At 38.0% G+C, this 16,696-nt stretch overlaps 1 protein-coding gene across 10 annotated transcripts in view; it reads right to left on the reverse strand.

Annotated features, from left to right (window-relative positions):
• Nucleotides 1-16,696, reverse strand: part of SDCCAG8 (SHH signaling and ciliogenesis regulator SDCCAG8) — a 116,240-nt gene that overhangs the window by 56,543 nt on the left and 43,001 nt on the right. For all 10 annotated transcript variants that reach the window (XR_015708183.1, XR_015708182.1, XM_087774499.1 and 7 more), the window contains exon 13: nucleotides 14,612-14,754. Coding sequence is in view for 8 of the 10 variants with exons in the window: in XM_087774499.1 (XP_087630625.1) it covers nucleotides 14,612-14,754 (143 nt within the window). In the remaining 2 variants the exon portion in view is untranslated. The remainder of the gene's footprint in view (nucleotides 1-14,611; nucleotides 14,755-16,696) is intronic.

Below are 16,696 nucleotides of genomic sequence, written 5' to 3' on the forward strand. Positions count from 1 at the left end.
TCTTTCTGAGCTCCATATGTATCTTCGTAAGTATGTCATACACAGAAGGATAAGGGCTTATTTTTTTTCAGGTCAGCAGACAAGCCTAAAGGCTGGTCTGCAAATTTAAAAAAAAAAATAAAAAAAAAATTACCAAGAAGTCATTCTCCCCAGGAACGGTCTTAAATCATTTTCTCTATTAATGTAAAACTCCTGAAACTGCTTTAAGACCTGCCTTTCAATTTAATAGCACTGCAGTATCCTATTCAGCTATTTATAATGGAGAATGTGTTGACAGAGTTTTATCTTATGCTATCTGAAGTCTTAGTACTTTCAAACATTTAGGTAAGGAAATATACCACAGTAAGACCCCAAATTCTTCAGCTAAATAAGTAAATGCTGGTTTTAAGTGTAACTATGACTCAAAACCATGAATTTCCCCACTTTCCAAATTAACAGAGCTCTAGAGCGCGTACCTTGCTCGTGTTTGGATCAAGTCATTGATAAGACACAGGGTTACAAGATTTCTCCCTTTCCCTTAAGTCAGGCTTCTAGGAACCTTTTGTTTAGCACTGATTCTTTTGGTTATCTTCCTTTGTAAGGCCTATGTATTTTCGTCTACTAGGTCCTTGTTAATACCTAGGATTGCTATGACTGAGGACATAGGTGGACAGTGTTTCCTGGTTTCCTCTTATAAAACACTGTAGATTTTTTGCCATCCAATTTTTTGTAATAAAGGTTTCGATTCTTTTCAGTGCATATGTAAATCTGCCACAGCATGTTTGGACTGGCTGGATTTTACGGCTCTTGGTGCTTCTACAGGACAGAGGAGAGGCATGAAATGAATGTTCTTATGTCAAAAAATAAATAAAAAAAGATGCACACGTGCATGCTTGTGCAAGAAGTATGTAGAAATACCTTTCAAAAGCGTCATGATCAGGTCATTTCTTTAAACCTCTCCAAGGAGCTGAAAAATTGCCCTTCCTGTATCCCATTGTGGGAATTACCCACTGAGTTGCTCTTTATGTCTGTTTCTGGGAGCCGACTGGATGCTGATTCTGGAGCCGACTGCCAGTTCTTCTCAGTGGAAAGCTCAAGTTTCTGGAAACTGCCCCAGCCAGCACACTGTGATTGGTGAGCTTCAGTACAATCTACATTTGCCTGGTCAAATTTTGCAGAGACCTAGTTCTTAATTTAATTGGTAGAATTGGAGGACTGCATCATTGTTAAGAATGGATGTGGTCCTATTCATGAGAACTGAGGCTTAAAAAAAATTTTTTTTTTAAATCTTAAGTTTTGTTTTTACAGTATAAGGTGCCTAGTTACATTAGTTGCAAGATACAGAGAGTTTCCTAAATAATGAAATGTCAGAGTTTTCTTCTCATAACCATGTAAAGCAGAACCTACTACAAGCAATTAGAAAAGTTATGTAAAGGTCAAGGGTTTAAAAATGGTACAAAATTAAGCATTCAAATTGATTCAGCTCTTTAAATATGGATCTGGAAGGCTGGAAGATGCTACAGAAACAACTTTAAAGTAGAAATATACCTTTAAAGTATGTTAGTGAACCAATCAACCAAAACTTGCTACTACCCTACCTGAGATAGAAGACTAGAAAAGATAGCTCTGCCAGGCTACTACTACTTCACAAAAACACATCAAAATACAAGAAACACTTTTGAGGAAGAAAACAAGAAAAGATTAAGCTCTTTCCACATTTTCAACTTTGTCAAGAGACTAGCTACAATTCTTTGACAAATTAGCTTAAAACTATTTTCCCCACAATGCAAATAATTACCCAACTGTATCCCAGTTCCCAGAATCCAAATAATATCAACTTGTTATACTACATTCTATTTTGTTCTGAAAATTTCAATTTTGCTGAAACGGAAATTAGTGCATATGACTTTCTTGTTCCCACTGAAATTTTTTTCCAGCTTTCCTCTATTTAGAATGCAGTTACACCATTGGAACCACCTTATAACTTTTACATATATTTGCACTTTATATAATCCTAGGAGGTCTACAGCAACAATAAAATGCCAAGTCTAAAACTTCCACTTTGCCCTTTACACCCTACCTGAGGCATCAGCAGATATTCTACATTAATGGCTGTGCTTGAAAAGATTCCTACTCTATTTTTGAGTACTTGCTGTACTTGAAAACTGCTTCAAAATTACCACTAACTGGAGATACTGATGGGCACGAGAAAGATGAAAAGTTGTAAGGGCATAGGAACTGAGACACAGACTGTTACTCCTATGAAAGCTTATATGAAGCTTGAATATAGTTAACTTGACTGTATACATAACCGGCGGTATATTCCATCTCTACTTCTATCTACTAGATCTATTAACAACATGAAAGGGTTAGATTTCTTACTCACTTTAAATCCAGCATAAAAGAAAGAATTTGCAAACACCTAGCCTATAACATGATTTTATTCTTTCGGTGTTTTGCCTTCAAAAGATATATACAGAAAACGATCAGTTCCTCAATGTAGACAATAACTACTTTTCAATTTGGATAGTTCTCTGTATACCAAGTCACAACCAACTACCCTCTATTTCATTGTTTGAGAAGAAAAAAAAGCATCTCTAACAGTAATTAACATTTCATATTAGGTCAGATATACTGACTTAGAACCAAAATCTGATTTTTCTGGCACATCTGTAAGCCTTACCAGCAAGATACACACCTTGCAAGTAAACACCCAGCCTGCAGTGGTTATTACCATCAGATTGTGAACGATTTGGCTAATAAGTCCCTATAGAAACAGAAGTTGCATGGGAAGATGCAATATGAGAAGAAGTGTTTTTTATGAAGTCTTAGTATGTAGCCCTAAGCACTTCACAGTACTGCACCCCTTTCTGGAATATTTTATCTTTGTTCCACAAACCACTTTTACAAATGGCTGAATGTTGAAATGCTTGCTTACCATAGAAGATTTTTACAGGCATTTACTCTGTGTACACAAAGTTATTTAAATTATTTTCACTATATTTGAAATAAAGGAGTAATTTTCTTGACTTATGGTGATTCTTGAATTTGGCGCCAGCAGTCTCTTACGATGCAGCTTCAGGACAGATTTAAGCCAGTCTAAGGTGACATTGCCAGCGTAAGGTGTGGTCTTATAGTTAGCACTCATGCAACTGACACTGCAAGAGCAAATGATTCTTTTTCAAATTGATTAACTCCCTGAACCACCTGATGATACGCATGCCTGTCTTCCAGTGTCAGCACAAGCAAGGGCCTGGCAATACGTGGTCAGACATAGCCACATATTACCACTCTAGGGATTTGCCTTTTCAGCAGCAGCATAGACTTAGACCAGCTTCAAACAATTCTGACTCTGTACTCCAAGGCTCAGCTTGCTAATACAGTAAATCCAACCGTCAGGCTCCTACCGTTGAATCAAAAAATGATGCAGCGAAATGATGCCGATACCTGATCTGCTATGAACTCATGCTGCCAATTTAAATTTGTTCAAAAAATCAGTATTTTTGGTACGTTAACTTTGCACCAGCAAGCTTTATGCTGAATCAGGTATCATCTGTCCTACTGCAGCTGGCATAAAGTCAGCATAAACACTGCGTTGTATGCTCTGGCTAATTCAAAAGGAAAGTCACTGTGCTCACACCTGATCCGGATCAGATCAGCACAGCTGAATGATCCAGTAGATCACAGATGTGCTATGAATGACTGCTGAACAGTCACCTGCATTTTTCACGGACATTAGGTTTGGACACGCAACCTGCAGTTAAGCTACCATAGGCCTGATACTTTGAAGTTGTTAACTCTCCCCAACTATTGCTGAAGTTGAGAAGAACGGAGGAACTCTCTGCCTCCAAAGGACCAAGCCTCACATGAACAAGCCTGGGAAGAAGCAGAACAATTTGACAGAACACAGCATTCTTCAGGATGACAATTTGAAAGACAATTATTTGATTTTGAGGGAATTTGATCTAGGGTAAGCTAGACTTCCCCCCCATCCTACAGCAGGATACCACATATTCCAGCAAACCGACGAACTTGTGACCAAAAGCAAGAAAGATGAGAAATACTGTGCTAACACTACCTTGTACTTGTTGTTGATTTGCTTAGATATTACAGAAACATCCCAATAAAAGACACATTTATCTACCCACATGTCACAGGAGCTAGATGTGAACAGGTGAGTTAAAAAATAAAAATCCAGCCTTATATGCCTTTTATTGGTTTGGTCAACTGTGGCATAATTTTTGTACTATCCTGATTGTAACTGTCTGCACATTAGTATTAGAAATAATGGACAGGCAGTATAACAGTTGAGGGTTTTGGTGAGGGGTTTTTTTTTTTTGGTCAGGTTATAAATCTCTCTTCTTTATGCTGTCAAGAGTAAGGGAGAAACGTATTTCAATAGCAACTTTAAAACGAAACTCACAAATTACTACCATTATGTTAAGTGCTAGATATCCCACTGTGCAGTTTTGCTTTGTGAATTTTTACCTTCTTCCATGCACACTTTTAGCCACTGATCGCACAGCCTTTCAGTGTTTTCTGCCTTTTCCTTTAAATAAACTGGCTCTGGCTCCTTCCATCTGGTTCCCCTTCCGTCAGCAACCCTGCACCTGTTCACACCTCCTCTCCTGTTGGATTCCACTGAACATTTCCTCCTCTGCCAGGGCTATTCTGGCACTCGCAACCTTTCTGTCATTCAATCCATCTGTCAGAAGTGAACTTTGTTTACCGCAAGCTTCTGCTTTCTTCTTCAAGAAGCAAAGCCCCTCAAGGTCATTGTCAAATGAACTGTCGGTGTGGATTTAAATCCACTTCTGCTAACCAGCAGAAGATGAAGTTCTTTACAGTCCTGTATTTGTGAAGATCAGTTTGGGGTATAGGAGAAATAATACAGAAGCAAAAGAACAGATTTTAATCATCATTTCTTAACTCCAACAGCTAATGTGTTTTTCTTCATATACGTATATCTGTACCTTCTTGCAAAGACTAGCATAGTCTGAGAAAGACTTGCAGAGCTATGCAAAGAAGTGGTAAAGGCTAATAAAAATATTACAAATAAAATAATAAATGAAAGCTTTTGACTCTCATTTTAGCACTGTGCAACAAAGATATTGACTAAAAATGCAAAGAGAAAATGCGAACAGCTGAATGAGTAAGTTTACAGTAAAACCTTAAAGCGGCCAACAGCATTCACTGTAAATTATTTCATCTGCAGCATCTTTTTTTTTTTTTTAAACTTACCTACTGATGTTTCAAATGCAACACTGTTTAAGGAAAAAAAAAAAATCCTGAATATTTTTTCCTGTTTTCAAGCCTTGTAAAACACACATATGCAACTCTTTGTGAAAATACTGCCTTCCACAGTGAGACAAATTGTAAAGATTCTTTGTCAGGGCTGAGACTAAATTCATATTGTCAACAGGATACATTATTTTTAGCAATTCCTGTGCCCATATTTCTTTTCAGGAATATATTCTGATAATCACAAGCTCCTGAATTATTAACTAACCTCCTCAACAGTCTCAGTCTTCTAAAATAAGAAATACCTTTCAATTTCACTGCATACTTTGGGAATCCTTTGAAAAAAAAAAAAAGAAAATCTTTCACTGAGACTAAATACATTACCAAAAAATAAAATATGTATTTTAAGTTTTGTAAGCAATTATAATGCACCACCCATTTTATTACCCTTTTACCAAAAATTAATTTAAAGTAAAGCTTTCTGGGAGCAAATCCAGGAGGTAATCCAATCTAATTAGCAGAAATGCAGTTATATTTATGTTAGGTCTGAATTTGACTCTAATAAAAATTGCACTGACAAATACTGCACAAGTTTAGCTGAATAATAACTTAATACCGATATATCCCTTATACGGGGATTAGCCCCTGCATTTGTTTTCTGATGTTACGATCTTCTTCCATAGGAAACGACATGCAGGTGAACCGAAGCATGGGAAATAGAGGAGGAACTCTGGAACAAAACCAATATGCAGCAGTGTCCCACTTAACTACACAGAAACTTTTATTCCCCAGTTTGATTTAAGCCCTGTAGAAGGCAACTGAGCAAGGAGAAGCTAATCAAGAACAGTTGCTCCTATTTCTACAAAAATGTAGTTTGATACTCAAACCACCAGGAACGCAGGGGCAACCAAGCGTGGCACGCTATTAAGCTTGCCACGCTGCCAGCGGAGCCAGGGGAAGGAGGTCAGCCCTGTCAAGTAGCCGACAGCAGAGGCTGCGCTCATCTGCTCCCTTAGGACAGGCATCTCCCAGCTCACACTTTCCCCCTGACCAAAGATGGGCACAAGGGCACTGAGCAAGGGGGTGAGGAGAGCAGCCAGGCAGCCAAAGCTGGCACGCTCAGGTAACTTTTCTTCCTCCCTCCATCCACCAGCTACCTTCTACAGAGATGATAACCTACAGGCTGATGCTCTTCAATGTCAAGTTTGATGAAGTCCCCAGTTGAGGACCCTTTGGGTTCTCTGTTGAATTTTTTTCTAGGCAAGAATTTCAGAAGCAGAATCTTGCACAGGAGAAAAAAAAAAAAAAACCCACAAAAAAACCCAAAACAACAAACCAACAATCACTGTGACTGCACAAAATAAACAACTTTGAATTATACTTTTGAAAGCACAAGGCAGCTTTTAAAATTGTTTAAGTTCACAAATACCAAGTGCTGATAGAAAATGTACATTCTAGCTTATTGTAAAAACAAGCTTTCAGATGTACTTGAGAGGAAAGCCCTAGAACAAGTAAAAAAATAAAGATAAAAATCAGAAACATTTTTCCACTAGCAAATTCAGCAAAAAATCCAGCAGCATTGAATACATGTGTCTGAAAGATTTTTACGGTTCAAAAAAAAAAAAAAAAAAAAGAAAAATCATTATCCTGTTGTCATTAGTCACACAAATAGAAAACCTAATTTGAATGAGATCAAAGTAAATATTTGATACACACACATAAACTTATTACTGTTAGTGCTGAATAATAACTGCTCAAAACAAAGACCTTATAAAGATGTTTGTTTTCTACAGCAGTTAGTCTCTTCTGTATTTCATCTGAATTCACTGCTCGCTCCAAAGCGCTTTAAGTATTGTCACTGCTCCTGAACCACACTCTACATGCAGTAGCAATTTGGCTGCCTCAACAACCTGATGCGATGTATAAAAGATGAAATCATTAGAGAAATTTGATGTGACCAGTTGCAGTTTAAATGCCATGGAGAAAAATTCAGATGAATCTAAGACTAAAATCTGAAAATGTATTATTGCCTTTTCCTTGAGAAATTTGTATTGTAGCACAATAAATTAAATTGTCAACCACGTTTAAACTCTTTAAAAAAGGTGATTTATAGAGACTTTCATATTCAAAATTAACACACCATTTTGGATTTATTCTTTACTCCTTCACTTATATTTTCTTTCTTTCCCTTTTAAACTTCATCAATGGCCTTTACATGTTTGTACAATCATCTTAAATATGTTTAAATGATTAAATAGAAAGGTATTTAAATAATTGTGTATTATCTTGACACAAAGTATATCAGCTTCGAAATTTCTACAAGGCACTGCCAGAAGACGACAGAGCCGATTTATTTCAAATCATTCAGTATCAGTCTTTGTAAAGCAGCATATGGTCTTATCATGGCAGGTAAAATATTTTACCTTCTATAATAACGCAGAGCAGCTAATTTATCTACATGCTGTATAATCAGATAAACAATTTCAGCTGCACTATGAAATCTGTAGGCAAGGGAGAAATTTATCCCCCCCACTTTATTGATTTTTCTGCCTATACGTTCGTATAATTGCTAACAATAGAGGTTATTCTTTCTTCCATGCCCTTCTTCGATTACCTTAAAGCAAGACCTTCTTTTCAGTTGTGGAAACATTTACAGTTTCTACAGCTGCAGGACAAAGAACTGAGGCATTTTCACAGAGTTGCTCGGGGGAAAAGGAAGGGAAAAAAAAGCTTTGCAAGATACTATTGCAAGTAAAGCAGAGTGAATGACAACTTTCAAAGCTACCACAATCATTTACTAATGTGCTGCTATACCAAATAAGTCTAATTTTTTTTGACAGCACCAAATTAGATTTATTGCAGAAACTGCTGCATAAATAGCATATGGCTATGTTATACCACCTATTTCAAATCCCTGTAATGTTTCCTCCCCTCCCTGCTCAAAATGAATAATTGAGCCAAGCTATAAACCTTCTGCAGACGAGAGATACACAAGTTCAAAAAGCAGATGCAGGAGAGGTCGATTGCTTTGTTGAAATTGTCTAAAAAAGTATCACATAGCCCGATGAAACAAAACTGGGCAGCAATAGGTCAGGTCTCCCTTGCTACGCTTCAGGATTTTATTTCCCCCTTTCCTTGATAAAATTTTGTTTTCATTTCTCTTTCAAGCTGACAGTCATCAACACGGGGCATGACCTCGTAATCCTCTCGCACATGACTACTTCTTACTTGCACAAGAAATCCTATTGATCTTTACTTCTTACGCGAGTCAAATTATTCATGTGACTCAAGATCAGAAGGCTCGGACCTCCATTCATTCCTCACAAGCTCTCATTTACGAAGAGGGAAGTGCCTCCTCCGAGCAAAAATAAAACATCGGAAAACTGGTTTCATTCATCAGAGGGGCCCAACCCTGTGGGAAGGTGCCGACCTACAGCTCTCCCCCTTTTCAACAGGAGCGAAGTTTTCTTATCGGTTTGCTGGATCAGTCCCCGGACCCACGTGCTTTTAGATCTCTGTCAATCGCCAAATTCTGCATTCAATATGCGGCTATGATAAAATCCGAAAACACGTAACCTTATTTACACGACAGGACCGAGAGCAAAAGACACCTTTTTGCTGAGGCAGGAGGGGGCACGATACACCTAGGCGGGACGTGCTGAAAGCCCAGCAGGCCGCACGGGGGGCCCGGCGGCCGGCCCGCGCCTCCCCGCTCCGCCAAGCTGGGGCGAGGGCCGCCGCACGCCTCCAAACTTTGTGCGGTTGCCGCACGGAAAAGACGTTGCAAGGTCTTCTCTCCGGCCGACGGGCACACCACTGCACACATCGTGGAAGGCTGCAGCTACCCCGCCGCTTGCCTCTCGGTGGTCAGTCCTCCCAGCTGCCCTATCCGTTACTGTCTGATTAGCTCTGCGAAGGAGCCCCTCCCCGGCCAGCTTTCCCCGCCATCTGTTCCACACGCGATGGCTGCCGCCCAGCAGCCTCGCGCTGCCCTCCTACCTGGCACCCGGCTCCCGGCCTTACCCCAAAGTGCTAACACAGGTTCTCGCTGCTGGCAGAGTCAGGATTTCATTACTACTACTTTGACAAGTGCAGGGTTGTTTGTAATTTCTCTTTTATCCTGATTTTGATTGTACAACCACCTCCCACTGATTCAGTTTGCTTCAGTTTTGTTGCTCACAGATTTTACTCTCCACATTAATCTCCCTCTGGCATGTTACTGCATCTGTTCCCTTTTTTATTATTAATTTTCAAATTCCCACCATTTTTGACAAAAAGGAGGTAATCTACACTCTGCTTCTGCCCATTTCATTTTCTTTAATTTGGAAGATAAGTATGAAAGCGTGCCAGAGAAGTTAATTCTCAGTTAACAGTTTATTTTCTGGCATCCCGATGCCTTTGTATATGAAAAACAGATAGAAATAAATGTTGACTGAATCACAACAACATAGTTGCAACCATCCCTAAATTTAATGAAAAGTAAACATATGAAGCAGACCTAAAAAGTTTATTAGTTATCAGAGTTGTTTCATGTTATCACTCCTCCCTGCATTTTAAAAATAATAGTTTTGTACAAGATAAGCAGAATATAAAAAAAATTAGAAATTAATCACGGCTTACACCTCATTTCTTCTCCCCTGTCCCCCCGCTCCATCCCCCCAATTTAAGTGTTATTGGTCCCTTCATCACTCAGTCAGTCTGGGAACATAAAACATATCTCAGTCATTTAATATTAGTAACAGCATTTCTTCAAATGTTACCTCCTTTCCAGCATAGATGATGGACTCTCAAAAAAATTGTTGGCAACAGCACGACAGTAAGTGTGCCACTAACTAATAGATACTACTAGAAAAAAAACAATAGATAATACTAAGTACGGTGCAACTCCCTAGAAGGCTAAGTATAACCACCTTCTATAAATCAAGAAGTTAGTTTATATTTTATCATTTAATAGTATAGCTTCAATAAGAAAATGTATGAGGCATGCTGCAATTCTCATGAGGAACACTAGTGACGACATACAGCCCAAGACCAAAGCTTCAGTGACTAAATTACGCCACAGGAACCCGGAGGTGGAATGATAGCTTTGTGCGCTTTATTTATTATACGTGTAAAACAAATTAGCACTAATGGAGTCGCTGAAACTAGCAAGAAGGACTGATGCACAGTAGAAAGGCTATAGCACTGCTAAAAACCACTGTACTCCCCAAATGCCACTTTCTTTGACATGCCGCTTTCTAGAGATTGTATCATATTCAAAAATAAGGGAGAAAAGAAATATCACATAATGGGGAAAAAAAATAATCAAGAATGACAACATCCACTGTCCTCACTGTAATACAAACTTTTATCCTTCAAGAGAGTGACACGGGGATTCTGGATAGCTTGGCGGGCGACCTGAACTGGAAGCCACCTACAAGTTGACATTCAATACTGCTTGTAATGTTTCATATAAGCAAACAAGAATAGTAAAAAATTAAATTAAATTAAATTAAATCTGCTTCAGTTCCACTCAATGACACCTCCCAGCAAATTTTAGACGTTTCAGTCAAACATATCTCGAGCTATCTACCTATCTCCATGCCTGAAAAAATGCATAGAAAAAGTTCAATTTTGAAATTCAGTGATTCCCTCACTTCTTAAGATTTATTTAACTGCTCTGGCATACGCAAACAGAACTACATCTGACTGCAAGTGAAACAAATAATAGCTTCAGATTTGTTTTGTAACAAAAAGAGGAAGTATTTTTAATGACTATTCCGTTATGCAAGAATAGTGAAAAATTTTACTAAATTAGATGACATCCTAAAATCTGGGCAAGCTGTTAACATCTTGCATCTTTTATGTGATCTTTTCCACTAGCATACTGACGTGACTTTGAACGATTATTCTCTCACAAACTAAGAACAATAGATCTGTATGTTTTCTACTCTCTGAAGAAGGGATTCAGATAAGCTTCATTAGCAAGACCAACCTTGCCAAAGTAATGGCAATTTAACGTTGACTTCAGAAGTAATTTAATAAGATTCTCCTACTACGGTAACTCTAATACAAACAACCACAAAGCTAAAACTAAGGTAAAAAAAATAAATACTTTAAACAAGCACGATCAGTGTCATAGCATGGTGACATCTGCAAAGTTACATGACTGACAATTAAAACTACACAGCAAAAGTTCTGTATTTTCCCCATCATTTGAAGACATACAAATTAGAATTACTAACTAGATTCAATAACAGGAAATGCATGTTAATAGCAAGGATTTCTAAGCAACATATTGCTCCAGGAAGAAAGGTGACAGGAAAAGGCAAATTTAAACTCTGTGGCAATGGTTTAGAATAGCTAATTATAACCTTTTCCTTGATTTTTAACAAGTACATTTTGTTAACTCAGAAGCTGTTTAGTTGGTAATCAATCAACGGTGTCTGAAAACTAGGATGCAGCAAAAGAAGTGGGACTCCTGGAAAAGAGTGCAGTTCTGCAGAGCACTTTCTTTTTCTCATCAAGACATGGACTGCATGCTCTTTCTCATTTAATCCATTCATGTAATATTTATCATCACATTTTCATACATTAAAATCCAAAGTTCTCATATTTGTTTTATTATCGTATTTATTTACAATATCCAAACTTAGAATCAGTGGATTAGTAAGGAACTTTTCTCCTTAGTAATACGCAAATTCATACAAAAGAAAGAATTCTTTCTGCACCTCCTCAGCTACCTGTAATTTTTGCCAGAACAACCCAGACAGGTCACGCAAGGCAACAGAAAGACTATCCACAACCGCGTAACAGCCGTACAGGCCTCCCTCAAGTCCAGCGTTGTGAGAAGACTTGGAGTGGACCAGCTGGTCCTCTCCTGAAAAGAGGGAAATCAGCAAGATGAGGCCCAGGCCAGAATACCCAAGAGATGCACTAAATCAGTGCAATTTCTGCAGCAGCTTCCCACAGGCAGGAGTCTAGAGCTTAAAATCTGTTTTCCTTGGCAAGTGCCACAGTGAACGATTCTATAACCCCCATAGGATTGCTGTTACCACTACCCTTCAAGTGAGTATTCTTCACTGGCACAGCTGCCATTTGAGGTGAAGGGAAAAAGCAATGAAAGAAGGCAGACCGTAAGCCAATAAAGTTCAGGTGCAACAACTACGGATGTACCAATCTATTAAAAACATACTGAGTTCAAAATGCAAAACTAATGCCACTAGAGACATGTAACTTTTATACCTTCACTAATACAAAAAACCTGCTCTGCCAGGAAGTGATCTGAGAGGAAGAAAAAGAGTACAGGCTAAGGAAAAGTTTCATTTCAGTAGGGGATCTTTTCCTCTGTGACTCAGGGAAAACAGATGACTATGCAAGAACATCTCTAACCCTGCCCGACTGATCTAAGTACGTGGGGACAACAGGCAACAGTTCAGGAGCAACGAATCTCTCACCTCTTGTTCCCCCCCCCCCCCCCCCCCTTCACCCGTGACAGCAACATCACCTATTGTACTCCTAGAAAGCACACAGACACTCCAAAGATAAGGAGGACACAAAAACCTACAGAGAACAAAGTATTATAGAATTTAGGGAATATCAAGGAGAAAGATTTGAACCTATTTCCCACGCTTCAGTGTATATATTTTTCTGACAATTAGATGTCAGCATAGAAAACATTTCACTACTTATAAGCATACTTATAAGCAGAGGCCATAACATGAACACAAAGTACAAAAAAATAAAATAAAGATTAGGACATTGCAGAAGCATGGCTGCACTAGGTCAGACAAAGAAGCTGTGGCAATTCAGCATCTGTCTCGAAAAGCAGACGTCTGTGAAACTGAATGAGAACAGGGCCAGTACAGAGCATTACTTGCCCAAAATACTGTTCCCAGCCTCCAGCGATTCGCATCTCAGAGACTCCCCGAGTCAGAGACCATAGACTGAAAAGCTACCTGAATCATCTGTATGTTAGGTATCCAGCTTTAAGTACCTTGCTATGTAAAAGTAGGCAATAGTCCTCATTTTTACAAGTCGAGTATTTTCACAAAAAAAAAAAAAAAATTTGGCTAGTCAGATTTCCTCCAGATATCCAGAGCTTTATTGCATATAATCAGCCTTTTGCTAAAAGGAGCGTGGTAAGCCATTTGGTTAACTATCACAACAAATCATTATTAATAAAGTTCTGCTAAATCCAAACTTTAGATATCTTAACAACTCACCCAAAACTTTTTTCAAGTTCATTAACCTCTAGCATATTTTTTCCTCTAAATACAGGCTGTTAGAGTGGTACTTTCTTCCATCTGTTAAACAACCGTGCTCTGAATTACACAGAAATGTAGCTGAATAAAAAAGCGATTCATTGAATTTAATAGTTTAGGCGAGGCTCTATTTTATTTCCAGTTACTCAATGGCAGAATTCTTACAAAGCCCAAAGAGTAAGAGACTTGGATAAATACGCAGACTTCTGTTAAGTGATAAAAATCTGAAGGGTCTTTTCCCCCCCATGTAAAATTTAAACTAACTTAACTTCTTTTCCTTAAGGACTGAGTAAAAGCTGCCAGATTATTTTCTGGATGTTCACTCTTGGGGGAAGCGGGGGGACGGAACAAAACAAACCCCCCCCCCCCCCCCCAACCAAAACCCTGCAAACAGTCAGGCAATAGCATTTTCTGTGGCAAAAGGAAAAAGTCCTGCAGTTACCAAAACTCAAGCCGCAATGAATAATTGGCATGTTAACCTTCTGGTGTTTTCTAGAAATGTGTAATTAACAGTACAGTAAATGGCTTTGGGAGCTATATCCAAGGATGGAATAAGCTCAGGCAAAGTCTCTTGTCGCACAGTGTTTGTGTTGTACCACATCTCCACTGAGCAAGTGACTTAAAACATCCTCTTCACGTATCTGAGCTTACCTCCTATTCATAGACAGTCATATTACCTTTTGATTATTTAATCTTCAATGCAGCTTAACAGGATTATGTTCATTTATGCATTTCCTGGTCATTCTGCTGCAGAAACTTCAGGTTAGGAACTCCTACGCTTAAAGGTGCTGCTGTACACTACAGTCTCAAACAACATTTAAAATGTCTGCATCCTACCAAACACAGCAACAACAAAAATAATGTAGCCGCCCTCTCCCCTGCTCTTCTTCCTGCCCAAAAGCATGCTACCTCATCACTGGAGCTGAATATTGCCTTTTCTTCACACTAGTAATTCACTTTCATAAGTCATAGTTCATAACTCACTTTGTAGTTCATTACTCGCTTATTTAAATCTCCACTTTTAACATGACTGAGGGCTGCCCATTCAGTCAATGACTGCAAGTATCTGTAACAACTGTGGGGAAGCCTGTGGCAAAAAATTAGCAGAATGAAATTGGTACTACAGCATGTAATAGGATAAGGGGTACCTGGTGAGGTGCAGTTGGTGCTCAGATTTACTCAGCAGTTCTGTCAGTTTTAGGCACTCCTCTCTGGCTCCTGTCACATCCTGCTGGGCTTGTTCCAAACGCTGTTTGTTTCCATTCAGCTCTAATCCTAGTTTTTCTATTTTCTTAGAAAATTGTAGAACCAAAGAAAGTGTATTTAAGAAATGCATAGAGATACGTTTTAAGACAATAAATGTTAATGTGATCAAAGCTCCTGAAAAATAATGCACGCTTTTGTTTAGAACAAAAGTTGTTTGTTGATAAAAACTGCAAAACAAGCAAATTAAAAGTATTTGAAATTACATTCTTATGAAAAGCTAAAATGCATAGCATATTTAAATACATTAATACACAACCAATGTTATTGTCTTCACGCGGCTTAAGAGATACACACATTCAATCATTTTCTGATTTTCTCGTGTGAAGGCTTCCATATCTGTGTCCTGAACTCACTGCATTAGAAAGCCAGAAAGCAGCAGAACAGCGGCCACCTTCAGAAGCTGCTGGACATAGGATAGCTCTTGTCGTCATTTATTTTGCTTATCTATTACATGAGCAACAACACATGAGAATTTAGCTTTGTCATATTCATGTAATATTATGCAAGAGAATAAAGGTCATTTTGTGATTTTACCATTATTGAAAATAAGTTATTTATGACTTATTACTGACTCCTAAACATACCAGCTGCTATTAATCCTATCATTTTCTTAACATCATTAGTCTTTACATGTCAACTAAACCAAATAAGTAAATCTAACTCAGTCGATGAGTCTATTGATTTATTTTACAAATGACAATAAGCAAATTTGCATGACCAGCACCTTTGATTCCAGAGAAGCACACTGGACTCACTATCTCTAACCGAATCGTATTGTCAACAGTTTAGACATTTTTCACAAATATTCTCAGAAGGAATACAGTTTGCTCTACGTCCATATACAACAAACAAGTACCTGTAGGAATACATCTGTAACGTAATACTATACTTTGTCCTAAGGATGCTTTTCAGGAGGCCAGTGGAGTACAGGATAAGCTAACAATGTAGTTTTATCATGTAGTAACTATTCTGCACTAACTCCCTACATAAATATTTATTCGTTGTTGGGCGTTGAGGGAACTTGCATGTTTTTCAGTCAACTAAACTGTGAAAGGTCATTTGTAGTACAGAATAAAATTGTTCATATAAGGAGTTAGTGCTGAATAGCTATTATACTTTAAATTCATACCATAATTTATTTTGTGATGGTTTCTTCATGTAGACAAGCCTCAATATCTTCTTCAGTTAATGAAATTATTCATTCAAACATTCTACAAGAACAAATGAATGTAATTCCGTCCCAATATTTGCACTTGAAGCACCTTCGTAATAATGTTTTCTTTTCCTCCCATGAAAATGTTAACCTAAAGCACTTACAGTGAGTCATGATGTCACAAACATAATCTCTTCATCCAGAAAAAGGCTTCATAATGTTTTTTTATTTATTTTTAATTTTGCTAATTACTTAACTGTACACTTTTTTCCCCCAAGAGCACTCAAAGGTTCACGAAGGAAATTTTGATTAGAATTTGAACGTCACCTTGCTTTATCAGAGAGACCACCCACCAAATTAAATCGGTAATTCCAAGTTTGAATACAAAGATAGTGAAACTATCTGCAAAACTGTTAGTACTCTTCCCCTCTAAAGAATGTAACAACCTATTCCACTGTCAGAATATTTTAAAACCAGGTGTGCAAAGGTATTCAGTTACATATGCTTTGCATTTTCACTTATTTCCAGAGACTTTTGCATATTTTGAGTAGAACAACAGAAGTCTCAGTGGGTTCTCTACACTCTATTTTTCTTAACAGCAGCAGCTTATTAATGTTATTTCTCCATTCGTAGTGAACAGGGACACAAGTTCTTCACTGTCTTTACAAGTTAAAGACAGGGAAGTTCTGCCACATTCTTAAAATTTGCTTTAAGAATACATCCATTCAGCATACCTTTAAAAAAACCAAACCACAAATTAGTCAAAAAGCATCAACTAAGTATTTGAAAAAGCACAGCCACAGCTGAGAACATA

The sequence above is a fragment of the Nipponia nippon genome, unplaced genomic scaffold (assembly GCF_047370975.1).
Source record: "Nipponia nippon isolate SJK-2023a ecotype South Korea unplaced genomic scaffold, ASM4737097v1 scaffold_4, whole genome shotgun sequence".
Classification (NCBI taxonomy): Eukaryota; Metazoa; Chordata; class Aves; order Pelecaniformes; family Threskiornithidae; genus Nipponia; species Nipponia nippon.